At 42.5% G+C, this 17,125-nt stretch overlaps 3 protein-coding genes across 3 annotated transcripts; 1 reads left to right on the top strand and 2 right to left on the bottom strand.

Moving 5' to 3' along the window:
* Window positions 1-3,188: 3,188 nt before the first annotated feature.
* On the bottom strand, window positions 3,189-5,566 carry Or43a (Odorant receptor 43a). Its single transcript, XM_017084823.4, has 6 exons — window positions 5,091-5,566; window positions 4,266-4,536; window positions 4,101-4,200; window positions 3,870-3,971; window positions 3,700-3,807; window positions 3,189-3,610 (listed from the first exon to the last, which is right to left on the bottom strand). The coding sequence occupies exons 1-6, from the start codon at window positions 5,536-5,538 to the stop codon at window positions 3,506-3,508; spliced, it is 1,134 nt and encodes a 377-aa protein (XP_016940312.3). The 5' UTR covers window positions 5,539-5,566; the 3' UTR covers window positions 3,189-3,505.
* An 894-nt stretch (window positions 5,567-6,460) lies between these two features.
* Window positions 6,461-7,550, top strand: LOC108017875 (cathepsin L-like). Its single transcript, XM_017085036.4, has one exon. It carries the CDS (start codon window positions 6,501-6,503, stop codon window positions 7,509-7,511), a length of 1,011 nt encoding a protein of 336 aa, XP_016940525.3. The 5' UTR covers window positions 6,461-6,500; the 3' UTR covers window positions 7,512-7,550.
* A 3,518-nt stretch (window positions 7,551-11,068) lies between these two features.
* On the bottom strand, window positions 11,069-13,955 carry Adk3 (Adenosine kinase 3). Its single transcript, XM_017084948.4, has 3 exons — window positions 13,342-13,955; window positions 13,114-13,269; window positions 11,069-12,126 (listed from the first exon to the last, which is right to left on the bottom strand). The coding sequence occupies exons 1-3, from the start codon at window positions 13,422-13,424 to the stop codon at window positions 11,262-11,264; spliced, it is 1,104 nt and encodes a 367-aa protein (XP_016940437.3). The 5' UTR covers window positions 13,425-13,955; the 3' UTR covers window positions 11,069-11,261.
* Window positions 13,956-17,125: the final 3,170 nt, after the last annotated feature.

Raw genomic sequence — 17,125 nt, 5'->3', positions numbered from 1 at the left:
GGCCGCGGGAGCAGGGCCTTGGAAATGAAAATGGGAAAAAGGCAGCTCCGAGATAGTTGTTCGCCTGTGTAATTATCTGCTTATGCTTCCCTTTTTGCCCTCATTACTGTGTTGCCTTTGTGGCCATATAAAGTTGTCGCTGTTTTGACGTTTTCCAGAAAAGCTGCTTAGGCAACTCCAACTCCAACTTCAGCTTCAGTGCCAACCTGGCGAGCGGAAATTGCACACAGAGGCGGAAGTAATTGGCAATGGCATCGCAGCTTCTGGCGGGGAAGCCCCTCTAATTTGGTCTTGTAATTAGCAGAGCTGTAATGACCTCTTTCTGGGCCAAACTCCAGAGCAATCGAAATGTGGTCGACACAGGAAAGTTGGCAATCTGTTTGGCTTGCACTTCAATTACTTGTTTCAATGCCGCAATTACCATTCATTTGGCCAAACATAATGTGTCCTTGTCAACGCTGGCTGCGACTCCACCTGCAGCTGCTGCATTTGCGGCGAGTCCTGGAAGACGTCCTGCCGGAGACCTTGTTGTTTGCACCTTTGCTTTGGCAATTTACACATGGCAATGGCAATAATAAATCAAAAGTGAAAATGCAAATATTTTCCAGGCACCAGGAGGCAGACAGCAGCCAGCAGCCAGTGGAACAGCCAGACAAATATCCTGCAGGAAGCTAGACAATGTGGTTGTATCTGGAATCGGAAGACGGGAAAGGGCACTCTGGAGATTTATTGCAGGTGAAGTAGTGGGCTGTGGGCTGCAGTCGGGGATAGACTTCGACACAGAGGCATCAATAAATAATTGGAAAATGAATGCTTTGCTTATGAGAGATTTCGCAAATGACCCGACAGACAATGGCTGGAATATTTGATGGCACGCCGGCAAAAGGGTTGGGTTAGTCTAACAGCATTCAATCCACTTCAACCGGAGACCAACTTCCGGCACTTAAAGTTAAGCCTTAGCCCCTACCAAGCGGGGAATTCAAATTAAATTCCCTGAATCAACCGCAAAACAGGCAACAAAGTTCCAGCATCAACTGTCAGCAAAATGCCACAATTAAAATGAAAATTAACAGCGAAAACAAACTGTCAATACGACTGTCACTTGTGACAGCCAGTTGACAATTGCAAATGAGCACGACCACGGGCCGCACAGCCCGTAGTATTCCGCACATAGCCAGGAATATCCGGGGATATCCCACATGGACGACATGGAGAGACGCCAACGAAGCCACTTGGCGAGCCTCGAAATAAACTCATTATAGCAATTTATGCAAAACGCTCTCACCGCAATTGAAAATCCATTTAAAATTGAAAATGCCACCGAAAAAGTGGGCCACCCCGCCCGGAAAAGCCGCCTGTTTGCCATGTTGTGGTTGCCCCATTCACCACCCCGAATTTTCCCTTTGGGTTTTGTGTTGTGTTTGTTGAGCTGCCTTCATTGATGCATATGAATTCAATTATAGAACGACGTAACCTTTGCGTGGGTGGGTGTTCCTTTTGGGTGGGCAAGTGGGCGTTGAAGGGGGCGTGGCTGGCCACCGCAACCACGAACCGTTCTCTCTAATGAAACAGTTTTTTGCCAAACTTGTTAATTTTATGCAGCAGACAATGAGGACTCGCAGGATACGATAGCGTCAGGGTGTCTCTCCTTCATTCCGAGTGGCGCATTTACATTTCCGGCGGCATTTGCATATTGCCTGCATAAAAATCAGAGGACCAGCTGGCAGCCGGAACCAAGGAACAATGGGTATATTACACAGAAACAAATAAAAGGATACCTGTCAAAAGAGATAGCAAGGCTTTAAATCAATAGTAAATGAAGGAGCTTTCATTGAGTAATGTATAATTTTATCATGAAAGGTTTTGATTTCTTTAAATTCAAATTAAATTTTGAAGATCTAGTCAGTGTCTAGTCTAGTGTTTATCTTCTTTTGTAACTTAATTAGTAAATAATCTCATTATATTTCGATATATTGGTATGTAATAACTATATATGTTACTTGTAGAATTCCTGACGGTCTTTTAGTTCCATGTACTACCAGTATTTAAATCTAAATTTGATATAATATTATATAATTTATTTTTTATCCATGTATATTTCACTTGTAAAATTCACAAAATTCCTATCTTAAGTCATAAATAGTCATATTAATCAAAGAATCTATAAATATCCTCTATATATTCCCAAGTACTGAAACTATCTCAATCTTGAACGCTCCTGGTGATATTTTCTCTCAGTGTGGCAAGAAAAAGTAGAAGCCCAGAGGAAGTTCACATTGTAGCTGCTCGCCGGAGGGGGCGGGGCTCGTAGGCGTTCACCTGCCACCAAATGGCGGGCGGCAGGCAACATAAATAACGGCGCCAAACACAAAATACAACACAAAAGGCGTTCGGCCGGGCAAGTCAACTGGTCCGCACTTGACACCTCATAATAAAATTAAGTATACGCCACTCGAGCCGGGCGATAGGAGCAGCCCAGGAGTCGGGAGCCACACCAGGACCCCTCCTGCTCCTCCTGCACCTCCTGCTCCCTGGCTCCTTTGTTATTTATGCGCTCACCAGGACATCCAGCGGAAAACACAGCGTGCAGTCGTCCTTCTTTGAAGTTTATTTGCGTATTTCAAGTGCGCCTGCCGCCGCTCATTTCAATTTTCCAGGCGCACCCTTCGTCCTTTTTGCTGCTCCTGTTTTAGTTGTATTTTGTTGCTGTTGCTGTTGATGTTTATGCTCCTGCCGCCGGCAATTGTTTAACTAGTTGGTGTCAGTTATAATGAATTTTAAATTAAGTTGTTGCTGCTGTTGGGCCGGCATTAAACGATCTTTCTGGCGGCAGCAGCAGTTTATTTGCATAATAAAGGACATGACTAATGTTAATTAAATTGCAGCAGACAAAACAACTAGTTTAGGGCATTTTAATTAAAAGCGCAAGGGACGGACACGACCCCTCAAATATTCAAATTCGATTTCGCAGCCCGAGAGTATGCAATAAAAAATGCATAGGGCGAAGGACATTCATAGCTCCAACTTGTTCCACTCAATCAATATCAACACTAATTGCCAGGCAGATCAAATATTTACTTATTCATATCAGTCTGGGCCATCTGTCTTGCCCAAATTGAAAACCACCTCCGCCACAAATCCCAATCCTTTGATAAATCATACTTTTAGGCACTGCCATAAAACCTTGGACTGCTCCGCATTCATTTGACTTTATTTCAAGCACAACATTTTGCTGTAATCTACAATCTATTTTGTGTAACAATCTAAGAAGCCAATTCAAAGCGGCAAACTATTTGCATGCCAGGAGCCAGGAGCCAGGATCCCGACTCCCTGCCAGCAGTCCGATTAAATCCTTTCAAACGACAAGCATATGCAAATGCCAAACAACCAGGACCACAGCCAGCAAAAACAACTTTTTGCATTACTCGGATTGCTGGCCAAGTGCAGGAGGGAATAGCAGGGGCACAAAGTACAGGATCCTTTGGTGCTTTTTCGGTCTTTCAGCTCATTTGCTGGTGACGCCACGCAACATGGTGAAGTACGAGTAGGACGCATTCAGCAGACTCTGAAACATGGCCAAAGTCATGGGGTAAACGTTGCCAACTCTTATCTGCCAGATGAAATGGAGCGCACCGCACCCGAAATGGAAATGGATTAGAATCACGGGCTCGCAAATGAAATGCAGCCATATAGACCCACCTCCAAGGGGTGTTGTGTTTGCATCAAGAAGATCAGGAGGGTTTTGCGAAAACGAATCCCAGCCGAATACCAGGGCACATTGTAAACGGCCTCCGCCACTCGGTTGTTCTGCGGGAAATTACTGAAATTAGAAAAGGTACTATAAAAGACATAATAGGTCTTATGATCACCGCGAGGACTATTTCATTGGCGCGGTTGTAGTAGGTGAATAGCACATAGAGCATGGTGAGGATGTACATCACTATAGAGATGACTTGGGTGGGCGAAGTTATCTGGAAAAGTATTATACCATTATTACAAATATTGTTTATCTAAGGTCAGGAGTGCTTAGAATAAATTTACAAAAATGTAATTTATCGATTGAAACCTCTGAAACACCCCTGATAAAGTCAGCATCCTACAATGTTCAGACAGAAGAGCAGCGAGCAGATTATCGAGCCGAAAATAATTGCTTCGGCCGCCACTATGTTGGTTACCAGTTTGTTGAGCTCCCACACATAGCTGAAATGGAAATGAGGGGCTTAGGGATCCCCTTTCATTCGACCCCCTTTCACTTTGCGGCTCACCCCATCACCCGAATGTGGTACTCAATGCAGGAGGTCAGCATTCGGAAGCGCTCCTCCTCCGACTGCTCCTGCCCACCAATTTGCGCAAGCCTGGCCACCAGGATCTGGAGCATGGCCTTTCCAAAGATGGCCAGGCCGGCGAAGAGGCTGACGAATGGCATGTACATCATGGATAGCAGCAGGGGCGTGGGCAGCTGGGCCAAGTAAACCAGTTCGTAGACGGGAGTGCAAGTCATGTTCACCCCGGGCAGGGCCACGCCAAAGGGATGAGCTGGAGGGTGGAAAAATAGGTGCTTAGTTAGGAAACCCTATATCAGAGAATATTAATAAAATAAAGCAGTGTTTAGAAGGAACTGCGCTTTAAAAAATACAAAAAGTGTATCTTTTTTAAACGAAAATAATATGAAGGTTCAATATTTATGACCCATAGGAGCATACGATAACCTAAACTTGAAAGCTAAGTAAGCGAACAAAATATTTACACATTTCTGTATTGTCCCTCATAGCTACGTATAACTGAGTCGAAGTTTTTGATTAATTTGTACACTAAAACAATTTTATATTACCTTTTTAGTGACGAACATGTTTTAAGGGGTTATAATCTTATACCAGCACTTTCATGTAGTTTATAGTTTTAAGAATACTAAGTCTAAATAATCGATATTTTTTAAATTTCTTCGTTCAGCGACAAGGATTTCACTCAAAAAAAGGGTAACAATTCTGATGACCTGGAGGTTTACAGAAACTCATCTTGAAATCTTAAAATGGCACAATACTTTCCTGATATCGTTGGTGTTTATTTTATTGACCTCCCCGTGTACTAACCTCTCTCCTCCCTGAAAAGCGGCGAGATTAGAGCCCCGACGATGTCCAGGAAGGAGGCACTCAAATTAAGGATGGCCAGGTTCCGGGCCTCTCGCTCCGCCCCCCGCAGAATGTCGCGCCCCCACTCGTCGGAGGACTCCAGAATCGAGTGGAACAAAGTGCACAGTCTCCCGAGGAACAGCTCGAACTGGTCACGCTTGATTATGACCAGCCACGTGCGCATCAGGGCGTTGAAAATGGCCGAGAAGAAGAACATGTTGAGGATGAAGGCGGGCAGGTCGCCCCACATCCGCAAAAGGTAGACGAACTGCATCAGATTCATCGCCGTCACGGGCAGGACGAAGGCGAACTTCCGCCAGTTGGTGCCGGGAGTGGGGTACAGGACGGCCAAGTAGCGCCACATTCGCACATTGGTGCCCACCAGGCCAATATCCTCGATTTTTCTCATTTCTCCGCACTACTTTCTATTTCCTATTTCCTATAAGCTTAAGCCAATTCCCCTGCAGATCCACTTCAGACTGTGCCGCAAAGTGCTGAACAAATGTCTTTTATTTCGCACCAATTGTCCCCATCGAGGAAGGCAATCTGTGGGGTAGCGATTGACAATTTCAACGGAAATGGGAAGGCAATGGGAAGGGGAAGGGGAAGGCACTGGGAATGGGAATTGAAATGGAAGTGGGAACTGAAGCCATTTGGCAACTGCCGTTGCGCAGCCTATAATTTAGCTAATTGGCTAATGATGAGTGTAATGTAATTGAAGTGCGATGGCGATGGCGATTGCCATTCCCGAAGGAAATAAGTCAGGGGCGATTGGAGGGTCTGACAAAGAGATTTGCATTGGATATGACATTAAATTTCAATAATCTTAATCTAATATTAGAAGCCTAATTGACATTCTTGTATCGATATTTTCCAAATTAGGTCGTCAGGGCTATGTGCCGGCAATAAGGTTTCTTATCAAAAATGATGTAGTTAGTAAGTAAGCACTTAAAATTTGTGATACTTTTAATCCAATTATATCATTTATTTTCCTCGATAACGGAATGAAAAATAATTTTCAGAGTAAACCTTAATTAACAAGTTGAAAAGGCTAAAAATGTTGAATGATTTCGATTAAGTAGATATTTTTATATGTAAATAAAAGATAGAGACTCGATTGTTTCTTTCTTCGATTATCGTTCATAATAAACATATATGTATTTATAGATTTGATTTATTCTGCGAATTTTACAATGTTTAATCTACGATCAATATACAATCTTATTAAATACTATGAATCAATTAAGAGTTCAAGTAGGCGCTACAGATAAGGCAAGTGCATAATACATTGCACTCGAAGGCGCCACCTCAGCTTGAGCTCGTCAGGCTGGGAATCAGTTTTAAGTCTGCCTGGGACGAGTTCAGAACGCAATGGATACTCTAAAGCAACTTTTAATAGAAGTAGTTATTTTCCTGCTATTTGCGGAATTCGGTAGGAGTTTGGTGACCGATATGCAGTGGGCCCAGTACAAGGCGAAGTACAGAAAGCATTACAAATTGGACGACAATTATCACCGGGCGATATACAACAGAAGGGTTCAAATTGTGGCCAATCACAACAGGCTGTATGCCCAGGGCAAAGTGGGATTCCGGATGGGTCTGAACGAGTTCTCCGACACCGACCAGGGACTACTCTTCAGATATAGAACGGCGGTACCACCTCCTCAAGAACCAACAGTGGGATTCGTTGCGAAACCAGCGGGATACAGGTACTACAACCAGATTACCAGTGGAATAGACTGGCGGCAATACGGCTACATATCGGCAGTTGAGAACCAGGGCACCGACTGCCTGAGCTGCTGGGCTTTCTCCGCCTCGGGAGTCCTGGAGGCCCACCTGGCGAGGAAGAACTCCCGGCTGGTGCCCCTGTCGCCCAAGCACCTGGTGGACTGCGTTCCCTATCCCAGCAACGGCTGCTTTGGTGGCTGGGTGAGCGTGGCCTTCAACTACACGAGGGATCATGGGATTGCCACCAAGGCCTCCTATCCCTACGAACCGAAGCAGAGGGACTGTCGCTGGAAACCCCAGTGCAGTGCAGGCACCTTGCGCGGCTATGTCACCCTGAAGAACTACGATGAAAGGGAACTGGCCGAGGTGGTCTACAACATTGGACCCGTGGCAGTGTCCATTGACCATCTTCACGAGGAATTCAATCAGTACTTCGGTGGTATCTTGAGGATACCGACCTGCAAGTCGGACAAGGCAAACCTCACTCACTCCGTTCTCGTGGTGGGCTTTGGAACCGATCCTACCTGGGGAGACTACTGGCTAATCAAGAACTCCTACGGGGCGGAATGGGGCGAGAGTGGCTACTTTAGACTGGCCAGAAACGCCAACAACATGTGTGGTGTGGCCTCCCTGCCACAATATCCGCTTGTATGAGTGTATTGGAATGGTATTAAATAAATTTCTTTAAGTGTATTAATTTTCTTCACATAGAATATGTTTTTATTATCCAGAATGGATTCCAGATATTAAGTATTTAAGTGGGACATCTCACATTGGATTTAAAAGTAATCGATTAACAGCAATTGTAATGACCTATTCAATGATGACCACTACCTAAAGATTAGCTAGCAATAAAACTTAGATTTATGTTTAATTCATAGGGTAGTAAAGAACTTAAAACAAATATAATAAGGAAAGTACACGCCCAAAAAATACTCCGCATGTTGCAAATTACAGATTTCCATATTTGCTCATAGACAGCAGTTTTTTTTTAACGACGAGGTTATTTTTCTTAAAAAATGCAAGTATGAGGAAGTGCTATTTACATTGTGGTTTAGAAATACGATAGCCAACCATGACCTCGGGATTAGCTGGCAAATAAACTTCGGTACTGTACAAAACAATACATAATTTTCCCCAGTAACAAATGAGTCATTTGAAGCTTCCCTTTAAAGTAAAGCCCCTACTGATGCAATATGTAAATCCCCATTTAATTTGGCCATCGATTTCGCCACGCTCTTGCGAACCCATTCCAGAAATCCCCATCCGAAAAAAGGTCCGCCATGCTCCGTCGCACAGGCAGTCAAAAAGCCAACGAGCCGCTAACGTTTTCAGTCAGACACTGTGGGAAACTCGGGCGGGAGGACGGACAGGTTGGACGGTCTGGAGGGTCTGGAGCGATAGCCGGCATGACTTATTAAACAATAAAACCGGATTATCCGCAAACAACTGAGCAAACATGCCAGAGCCAAATATTTTGGCCTGGTCGCTTATCATGCACACGAGGACAAGCGAAAGTCCAGGAAGGCAGGACCAGGAGCAGGAACAGGGACAGGAAACGAGTCCAGTTCAGACACAAAAAAAACAATATAAAAATCAACAAGCGACCGACTGGCATAACATAATTCAGCAACAATGCTGGCTCAGCAAATATGGCAAAGGAATTAAAATGGGAGCAGGACAAGGGCTTCGAGCCACCAAGCCACGAAGCCACCTAGCCGAAAAGGAGTCCAATGCCAATGCCAATGCCAAGCCAACACATTATGGCCACTTAACCGCGCGTTATGCCGCAAAAAGGCAAAAGGACAAAGCCGAACGGCAAAGAAGGTTGGGCACTGGCGGCGTATGCGCAATATTTTGTGCAAACATGCTCGACAGAGGATCTAGAGGGGGGTGTAAGCATGGGGGGGATGGGTGCCAGTGGGAGGACAAATATGCAATGTCAGTTACAGCTGCCCCATTTGGTTGCTCATACGCAGCGTTGCACATAAATCAACTAGGGGGCAAACCTTTTGTGCATTCCCCACACTGCAAGAAAACCGACATTTTTTTCAATTAGCAAATATTTAAATTCATAGTTGTTAAATTCCTTCGGAAACGATAAGTATTTCTTGAAAATTAATATGCTCAAACCTTAGAATTCATTTATTGATATTAATATCAAATTAAAAAGGAACATCGTAATTAAAGATATGTAAGAGCCCAGATAAAAATATTTCTTAAATATACACAACATAGATAAGATTACGGGTTATCCCTTGGTTATAACTGAACTGAAAGTTTTAATTTTAATGAATATCTAGTTAAAATTTAATGTAGTTTTCCGCCTCATTGGAAAGATAAACCGTTTCCAAGTGCACTCCTTTGGTTATTACCTTGACAACAGCCATTTTCGAAGCACAATTTATTGTAAATTAAAATGCTAAACTGGGCAAATGAGGACATTTAATTATCACATGCTAGTGAGGATCTTAGTCGAGCCTTGGGTTAGTCTGGATACCGAAACGGCCATTACACACACGCAGACTTCAAAAGGGTAATGTGCAAAATAGGGGTAGAGTTCCGACTGTGGAGTGGCTGTTAACCCCATAAACCACACGATGACATTAATTACGGACCCGACAAAGGACTGGCATTGGCATAGCCAGTGGCCACAGCGTAGAGAGTTTCTTCGGATCCCTCCCAGTCGGTATAAAATTAATATCGAGTAATTAACAGGGGCAGGATGTTGTGATTTGGGCAGGAGGGGTCTCTCGAACCCCTCGATACACTCAATTGGGTGGGTGTGCCAATATTGACTTTAGCACATTGCCACTCCCACATTTTCCTGGCTCCACTTGGCCCGTTTAAGCGGCTTCTTGCCAATTAGGCAGCTCACTAAGCTGATCCGAGAATTGGCCTTTAAAGTGCGGAATTGCTTTCGGCATAAGCCCGGACTTCTTTATTGTTTCGATGGCTTCTGCATCAGCTGCTTGAGGCCTTGGTCTTGGCCGGCTCACACAAGCATGCCAAATGCGGCTTAGTTTTTGCTAACGATTCGCAAACATGTGCGTCACCTTAACCCAGACCCCAGATACAATCCACCCCCACAGCCTGCACAAAAGCGGAATTCGCTTCGATGGCATCTGGGCAGGCGAGTTCTCTTTGGGCCAAGTTGTTACTTATTGACTGACTTGTGTGGGATGTACATGGTACATATAAGATACAAGATGTATGAGTAAGCCGGCGTAGGAAAATGAGAATCGTTTGTTTGCGGATAATAAAGCATCTCAAAGAATGTGTACCAGGGCAAAAAGATATATGTATCCGGGATCTCCGGGGGAATTAAGTGTATGATAACAGCTTCGAACAACGATTCACACAACGGTACAGCCGGTGGGAAACCCGACGATCGAGTGAATAATACAATCATATTAACAAGGCTATTGAGGTCGAACATTCAACAGATGCATATACGCTTTCATTTATCTCGTGATTGTTAAATACATGTAAACAAAGCTGCGTGACTGCTGCAAAAAGAAATTATTTAAACAATACTTTTAAATTCGAATTCATTTTAAAAACTAACCAATCATTATGTTCCTTTTAGATTTACGGAGAATACATAATTTGTAATAAAAGGAACACGCATGCCCACTGTATACACAACGACTCTCTCAAATCTATATTTAAACATAAAAAAGAGTGTTCCGGTGATTTCATAGCATGACTTGATAAGATGTGGGCACATTTTATACTAAATAGTTCAGTTTTTTATCTCTCAGTTCTTCCGAAGGTCAAATGCTCCATGGCATGTGATACATGCAGGAATACTTGTATTGCTAATCACAGTTAATCACAATTTTAAATGATTCTCCTAACAAGTCGACAATGTTTGTTTTGGTTTTCAGATTCACAGAGAACTAACCACTTTCAAAAAAAGAACTGCTTTTAAGTCTGTTCTTTTTTCATATTAAAAATTTAAAAACTAAGATCTTAAACTTTAAAATGCAATACATTTCCTTTTAATAAAATCTAGTTACAATTATACCTGCGTTTAGTACTGCTAGATACCAAAAGCAAAAATTATTATTTAAATAGAAAAACTTTTTACTGCAATGAAAATTAATTACACTTACAGAACACAACCCGTCCATAAAGCGATAAGTGAACCTCGGAACAACCCAGACTGTACTTTCATGCAACATAGAAAAAAAACAGAAATAATTCCCTTATCTTTCATTGGACGATATATAAATCACTTTTATTAGTCAAATTATGACTAAGTTCATTGCTTCGGTGAAACCGCTAATAATTGTTTGACTAAGCCTAAGGTTTGTGGAGATTGTAGGAATAATTACAAGCTATGAGTCTACTTTGGTGCTTGATTGTGCGCTTTCCGAGATTGCGATGCAGGTCGTCGGTTTAGGGCAGATTGCAGCCCACCTGGGTGACGACCTTGGCGGCCACGTTGGAGGCCAGGCGGATGCACTCGCCCAGCGAGCGCTTCTCCAGCCAGGCGTGCAGGAATCCGGCGACAAAGGCGTCGCCAGCGCCAGTGGCATCCACACACTGTTCCACGCGCTGCGCCCTGTAGTCCTCAAAGCTGACGGGTCCGGGAGGAGCCAGCTCCTCTACGTAGTTGGTGATCACCTGGACGCCGGCACTGCCGTTGGTGACGAAGATGACCTTTGTGCCACCGGACTTCAGGAGATCCCGCGCCAGTTCATCGATATTTCGGTATCCACCCGCTGCCTCGGCCAGTGCCTCGAACTCCTGGCGGTTTCCGAACAGGAAGAAGGCAACGCGGGCCAGCTTCAACATGGCCTGGGGATTTTTCCGGACGATGTAGGGGGCACTGAGGTTGAGGGCCAGTCGCCGCCGTTCCCTCACCAGGTGCTGCACTATGTAGTCGCACACATCGCACCTCTGGGGCACGAAAAAGCCCTCCACGTACAGGATCTGCTTGCGCTCCACGGGTCGCAGGAAACTCTGACCCTCGTGACTGACGGCGTGGCTCAGGGTCTGCACTTCGAACTGGGCCGAGGCTCCAATATTGGCGTACAGCGTGGGGTTGTCCTGGTACACCAGGCACAAACACTGACCCGTGTGCGCTTCCTCGACGGTCTGCAACCTGGCCTCGATGCCGCGTTCCCGGAAGATCGTTCGCAGCTCCTCGGCATGTTTATCAGCTCCGACGGCGCCAAAGAAGAGGGCATCTGTGCCCAGTTGTTTCAGGATGCGGGCGGTATTGAGAGCAGAGCCTCCCGGATTTGTAAGGCACTGGGAGCTAGAAGGGATTAGGTTTCGATTAATATCTATTGCAAGAGAGATGAGTGTATTTATTATTATTTTCACCGAGTTTTTATGAAAGTTATCTACTCCGACCTTGATCTTTGTTATTTCAACTTGCTAAATCTCACATTTCACATTTGCTACATTAAAAAAAATGATCTAATAAGGCGTGAAAGAATTACATTTGAGATTGTTGTTCCTGATAAATGTATAAACTTATTCTTTTCTGGTTGAGATAACTTCTCAACTTCATCCTATTTTAAGAAAACCAGTTTGGTTGCCATTACAGATTACAAACAATGCCCGATTTATTCCGCACCGCAAAGATGGCTCCGTTTGGCTTGGTATCTTTTAATAAAAATAATCCATTTAGCCTCTTTACAATTTTAAGAGTTTTAAGATGATCCAGATCATGGTGAATCTGATATACACTTTTCTTTGTGTATAGAGTATAAAGAATATAACGATCGTATTGCTAGAACCAAAGATATATTATTTTATCGCTAACTACCTCTGGCTACCTAAGTAGCAATCTTGAAACTTTAATCACGACTATCTTGGTTTCTGGTTTTCCCGAATTGCTAAATCACTTTCATTTATTTTTTGCAAAGCAAACAAAATTTTATTGTCGCTGAACAATGGATTTTTTATTTCTTTTTATAAACTTTATCAAAAATGTTTTATCGTGATGAAGTACTTTAGTCATTGTTATCAACATTTCAAAAATTCCATTGTTCAGTAAACCGATACTTAAATAATCTAAAAAAGTTAAAACTCCTTTATTTTCGATTTCTTTTTACTTTAAAGTTTATAAAAGAGAAGCAATTAAGATGCACAGAAATGTTTTTGAACAAAACCTTTCGTTCTATAAAAATAACTTTGTGAAAAATATCTATTTATAATTCCTTAAACATTTTTTAGGCAGATGGTACTTTAAGGTTAATAAACTGAGCTGAGCTCTTGATGAACTAGAGATTCTTACCTCTCTGAAGCCTCCGCCGCCAGCTGGTTGAGTTTCTCCATGTCCAGTTCGCCCTTGGAGCCCAGTTCCAGTCCGAATCGCTCCAGGAGTTGGGGATCCTCGAGTTTGACCAGTCGGTCAAGGAGGACATTTCCAAAGCAAATGACCTTGCGGGGTCTAAGGAAAGTGGAAGGAAAAACCCAATAATCAAAGGGGGTTTTCTTTAGCTTTTCCGAGCGGAACACTCACGTGTGGAAAGCCCCTTGCGTGTCGTCGTCCGTGGGAGGATTGCCCCCGAAGATTTTCTCGTACACGTAGCTCAGATACTCCATTGTATGCAAAAATTAACGCTGGCTGGGGATTTTAGCGTTCTATTTGGAAAGTGCGATTTGATGTGAACGGAGCCACGGCTGAAATATCGAAATAACGATCCGCCGCTTCTGTCGTCCGAAAGAGAACTGAATGCTCGGGCCGGTTTGCCCCGGTGTTTTTATCTCACTCTCGCCACCAGCGTGTATTTGTTTTTTCCCATCTAACCCATTTCAGGCAATTATTGTGGACCAGGCCAACTTCTTTTTTCTGTTTGTTTGTGGCTTACAAAGGGGAACTGATTGTTGTTTACCTGCCAGCACTTCTCATTTCGCTCGACTTTTTTTCGACTTCTTTGACTTTGATGGGGTTTTCAATAACACAGAGCTTTTGGCACTGCGCGGGGGTTGCGTTTTTGTAGTCGGTTCCTTGCTTCGGAAGCTATGTGAGTCAGAGTTAAGCCCGAAATGTCACCAACTACTCCCTAATGACTTTATTTTATAATTTATGCGACTAATTGTTTAGCGTAATTACATAAATTGCCTGTGTAATACATGCACGTTTACCAACACTGAAATGGGGGATGGAAACAGCTGTGCGTGTGTTTTTGTTTACAGGGAAGAGGAAGCACGAATGAGAGCAAGAGCAAGGTGAAAGCTTCACCGGACCGGTAAGGAAAAAGCACGTGGCGCTAAAAAGCTTACAGCAAGAGAGGAAAAGAAAAAGCTTAACGGATAATGGACAGGGTTGCCATCAGTTGCGAATCCAAGCGAACCGGTTATGGCAGTTGGAAATTTAAATAAATAATCTGGTTAAAAAGAAACAAATGTATTAAATTTATAGAAAATTGTTAATATTTTAGGGAGTATGTTTAGTTAAAAAAACAACATCATTTCATTTTGGAATTAATAATTATACAGGGTCTTCAATGATTTTAAAGGCATTTATATTTTTAACATCTTTTATAAATTTTCCAATAATTACTTTACGTTTTTTCTCATCTCTTTTGATCATCTCATTTAGAGTTATGACCAACATATGTACATAAAGTTACAGAATTAATAAGCTCTCAATAAAGCCGGTGCAATATAATCCAATTTTTTGGGGACAACTAACACATTCCTCCAAATATTATTTCAGCTTTTACATCTCACATTAGCGTTAAGAACAACATAATTCAGTTAAAGATTTAAAAAAGAATCTTTAAAAAATAAAATTAAAATTTCTTAATATAATACAAATCTGACCAATTATTTCGCGCTCACATTGTATATCTTTCTCCCCAGCTTTACTTTTATATCTTTCTCTTCAGCTTTACTTTTTAGTTATTTCACAAGGTTCTTAAAACTGGTTCTGCCCTGTAATTATGTATGTACACCTGTCCAATAAAAGACGCCGCATAATTTCGCCATTATTTGAAATGCACTGAACAAAAGTTTCACAATAATATTAAAAGCAAGACAAAGCCTAATTATTTAAAAAAAAGCCATGTGTTTATCTTTTGCTAAAAATACAAAATAGGCCGCAAAATTCGATAAGGAGTGGGAAATACGACCAGAGTTTACAACAAAAAACCACAGCCTCATTACAGCGGGGTTTTTCGCAGAGAATTCTCTGGGATATTGGGGTTTTACCCAAATGCAGCGATAAATGGGAAATCCCCCAGCATATGTAGCTGAGCTGCACACATAATTGCACCTTGGAGACTGGCTGTAAAAGAACCCGTTCCGAATCGAGACTCTGGTGCGGTGCACGTGATGTTTTAGGCGGCATTCGTTGGACTGATTGGCATGGGTGACCGGTTGCAGGTAGCGCAGGTAGACTTTGGACCGACTTTGAATGCCGAATGCGGTCCAATGCAAACGCTTTTTCGGGGAACTCTTGAAACCAGTTCGCACTCTCTTTTGGCTTTGACTCACTTTGGCTCTTCGCTTTGGCGTGGGTTTGGGCCCAGTTTAGTGCTGCGCCGGCGTGACTCAGCAGTTCGGCATCCGCCGATGAGGCGAGGAGGTACGAAAATCACTCTTTCATGTACCCATCACTCCGTGGACTCGGTGACTGCCCCCCATAAGCACCCCGAAACAAAGCCATCCTACATAACAGCGTCACATGTGCCGAGGGCATGTTGCACACATAATTGGGTGGCATGGTTATGGTAAACAGCCCGCAGGCAGTGCTGCCCATCGAACACCCCGCAAAAAGCTAAAAATATCTGAATCCATTACCAAAGGTATTCGATTGTGACGTCTGGATTAACCTATACTTTTGTGTAGATCAATTTATAAGTTCAAATTCACACGTTCGCCCGAGTTATAGGAAATTGTGTACTGCAATTTAGAAACTTGTGGGATTACAAATTCTTTGCTAGAAACTATATTTTATTTTACTCGTTTATAAGCATGCATAAATATAAAGCAATTTGTAGCTATTCTAGGATAATTTAAGTTGTAAATAATTAATAAATTAGCTGCTTTAGCTGTATTGAGAATTTACTTAAATTAATGTAAATAATAAATCGATTAGCCTTAAAACGCAAGGGATAAAAATGATTAACATTTTATTTAAAATTAAACTTTGGTAATGCTCGTAGAAAAACATTTTATAAAATAAGACATTTTATAAAATAAAAGAAACACACTACAGTTCAGGCATTGCGTTTAAAAATACTCATACTCAAATTAAAATTCTATACAAAATAAAAAGCTCAAGTAATGAAATTTAATTACTGACTACAGAAGCAAATCAAACAACCAAACTAAATATTTACAAAGCCGACCAAAGAGAGCCGCCCCATCTAGCTTGAAAAACCCCATGTTGTCACCAATTCTCGGGTTCCCTTCGGGCTCCATCGCAGTTCATTGGCCACTTTCGAGGCGAATTTGGCGCGCAAATTCCGAGCTGAGTCGGCAGTTTCTATTTCTGATGCACTTCTCAGCACTTCCCCGAATGATCCATTGCGGTAAGCGCCTCGTAAGCACGACCATTGTTTATGTTTTCGAGTCTAAATACATAGGTCAGTATTTTGCGGGGGAGTTGGATGAAGCTTTTGGCTTTAATCTGCTTATTTATATATGAACCAAGTTGTCGATAGGGCGGTGTCTTTTCTTGTTATGCTTTTCCAGAAGGTTCTTCGAATTTTGGAAGAATATTTGCAATATTGGGTGAAATCTACATACACTGATTGCGAGAAAAGCAAAACGCAATTTTTCGGCTCTTAGATTAAATAAGTTTAGTTAGATACAGTCGACCTTTTTCCATTTTATAAGATTACCTCAAAGGCAAAATGACAATCTTACATTGTGATAATGCATTTTTTTTGATTTTCAGTTACTAGAAAACTTGCCTTTTTAAGTTATGTTTTTAAGATATACCCTTCCCAACAACCTGTTATTTCCTTCTCAAATTTCGCCCTAAGCTGCCCCAGAAAAGTTGTTTTCATTTTCCCTGCACTTTCAGCAGTTTGTTCAACTCAATAAAACTAAAACATATGTAAATATCATTTTTCAGGTGCTATTTATAACTGATTTGCTGCGATTCACAATAAAACCCTCCGAATTATGCTTGGCGCATCAAAGTTCAGCGATAAAAATAACAATTAATCACTAAAAAGTGCATTAATGTGCGGTAGTTGAACCCGCGACGGGAAGTCAGGTGAGAATGCCGGCGAATGGCGTAGTTTGCGGGGTTCAATTGATAAAATTCACTGGGCAATCTTAACTCCCGA

This window comes from Drosophila suzukii, chromosome 2R (assembly GCF_043229965.1).
Source record: "Drosophila suzukii chromosome 2R, CBGP_Dsuzu_IsoJpt1.0, whole genome shotgun sequence".
Lineage (NCBI taxonomy): Eukaryota > Metazoa > Arthropoda > Insecta > Diptera > Drosophilidae > Drosophila > Drosophila suzukii.
This window is presented reverse-complemented; position numbering and strand designations above follow the sequence as displayed.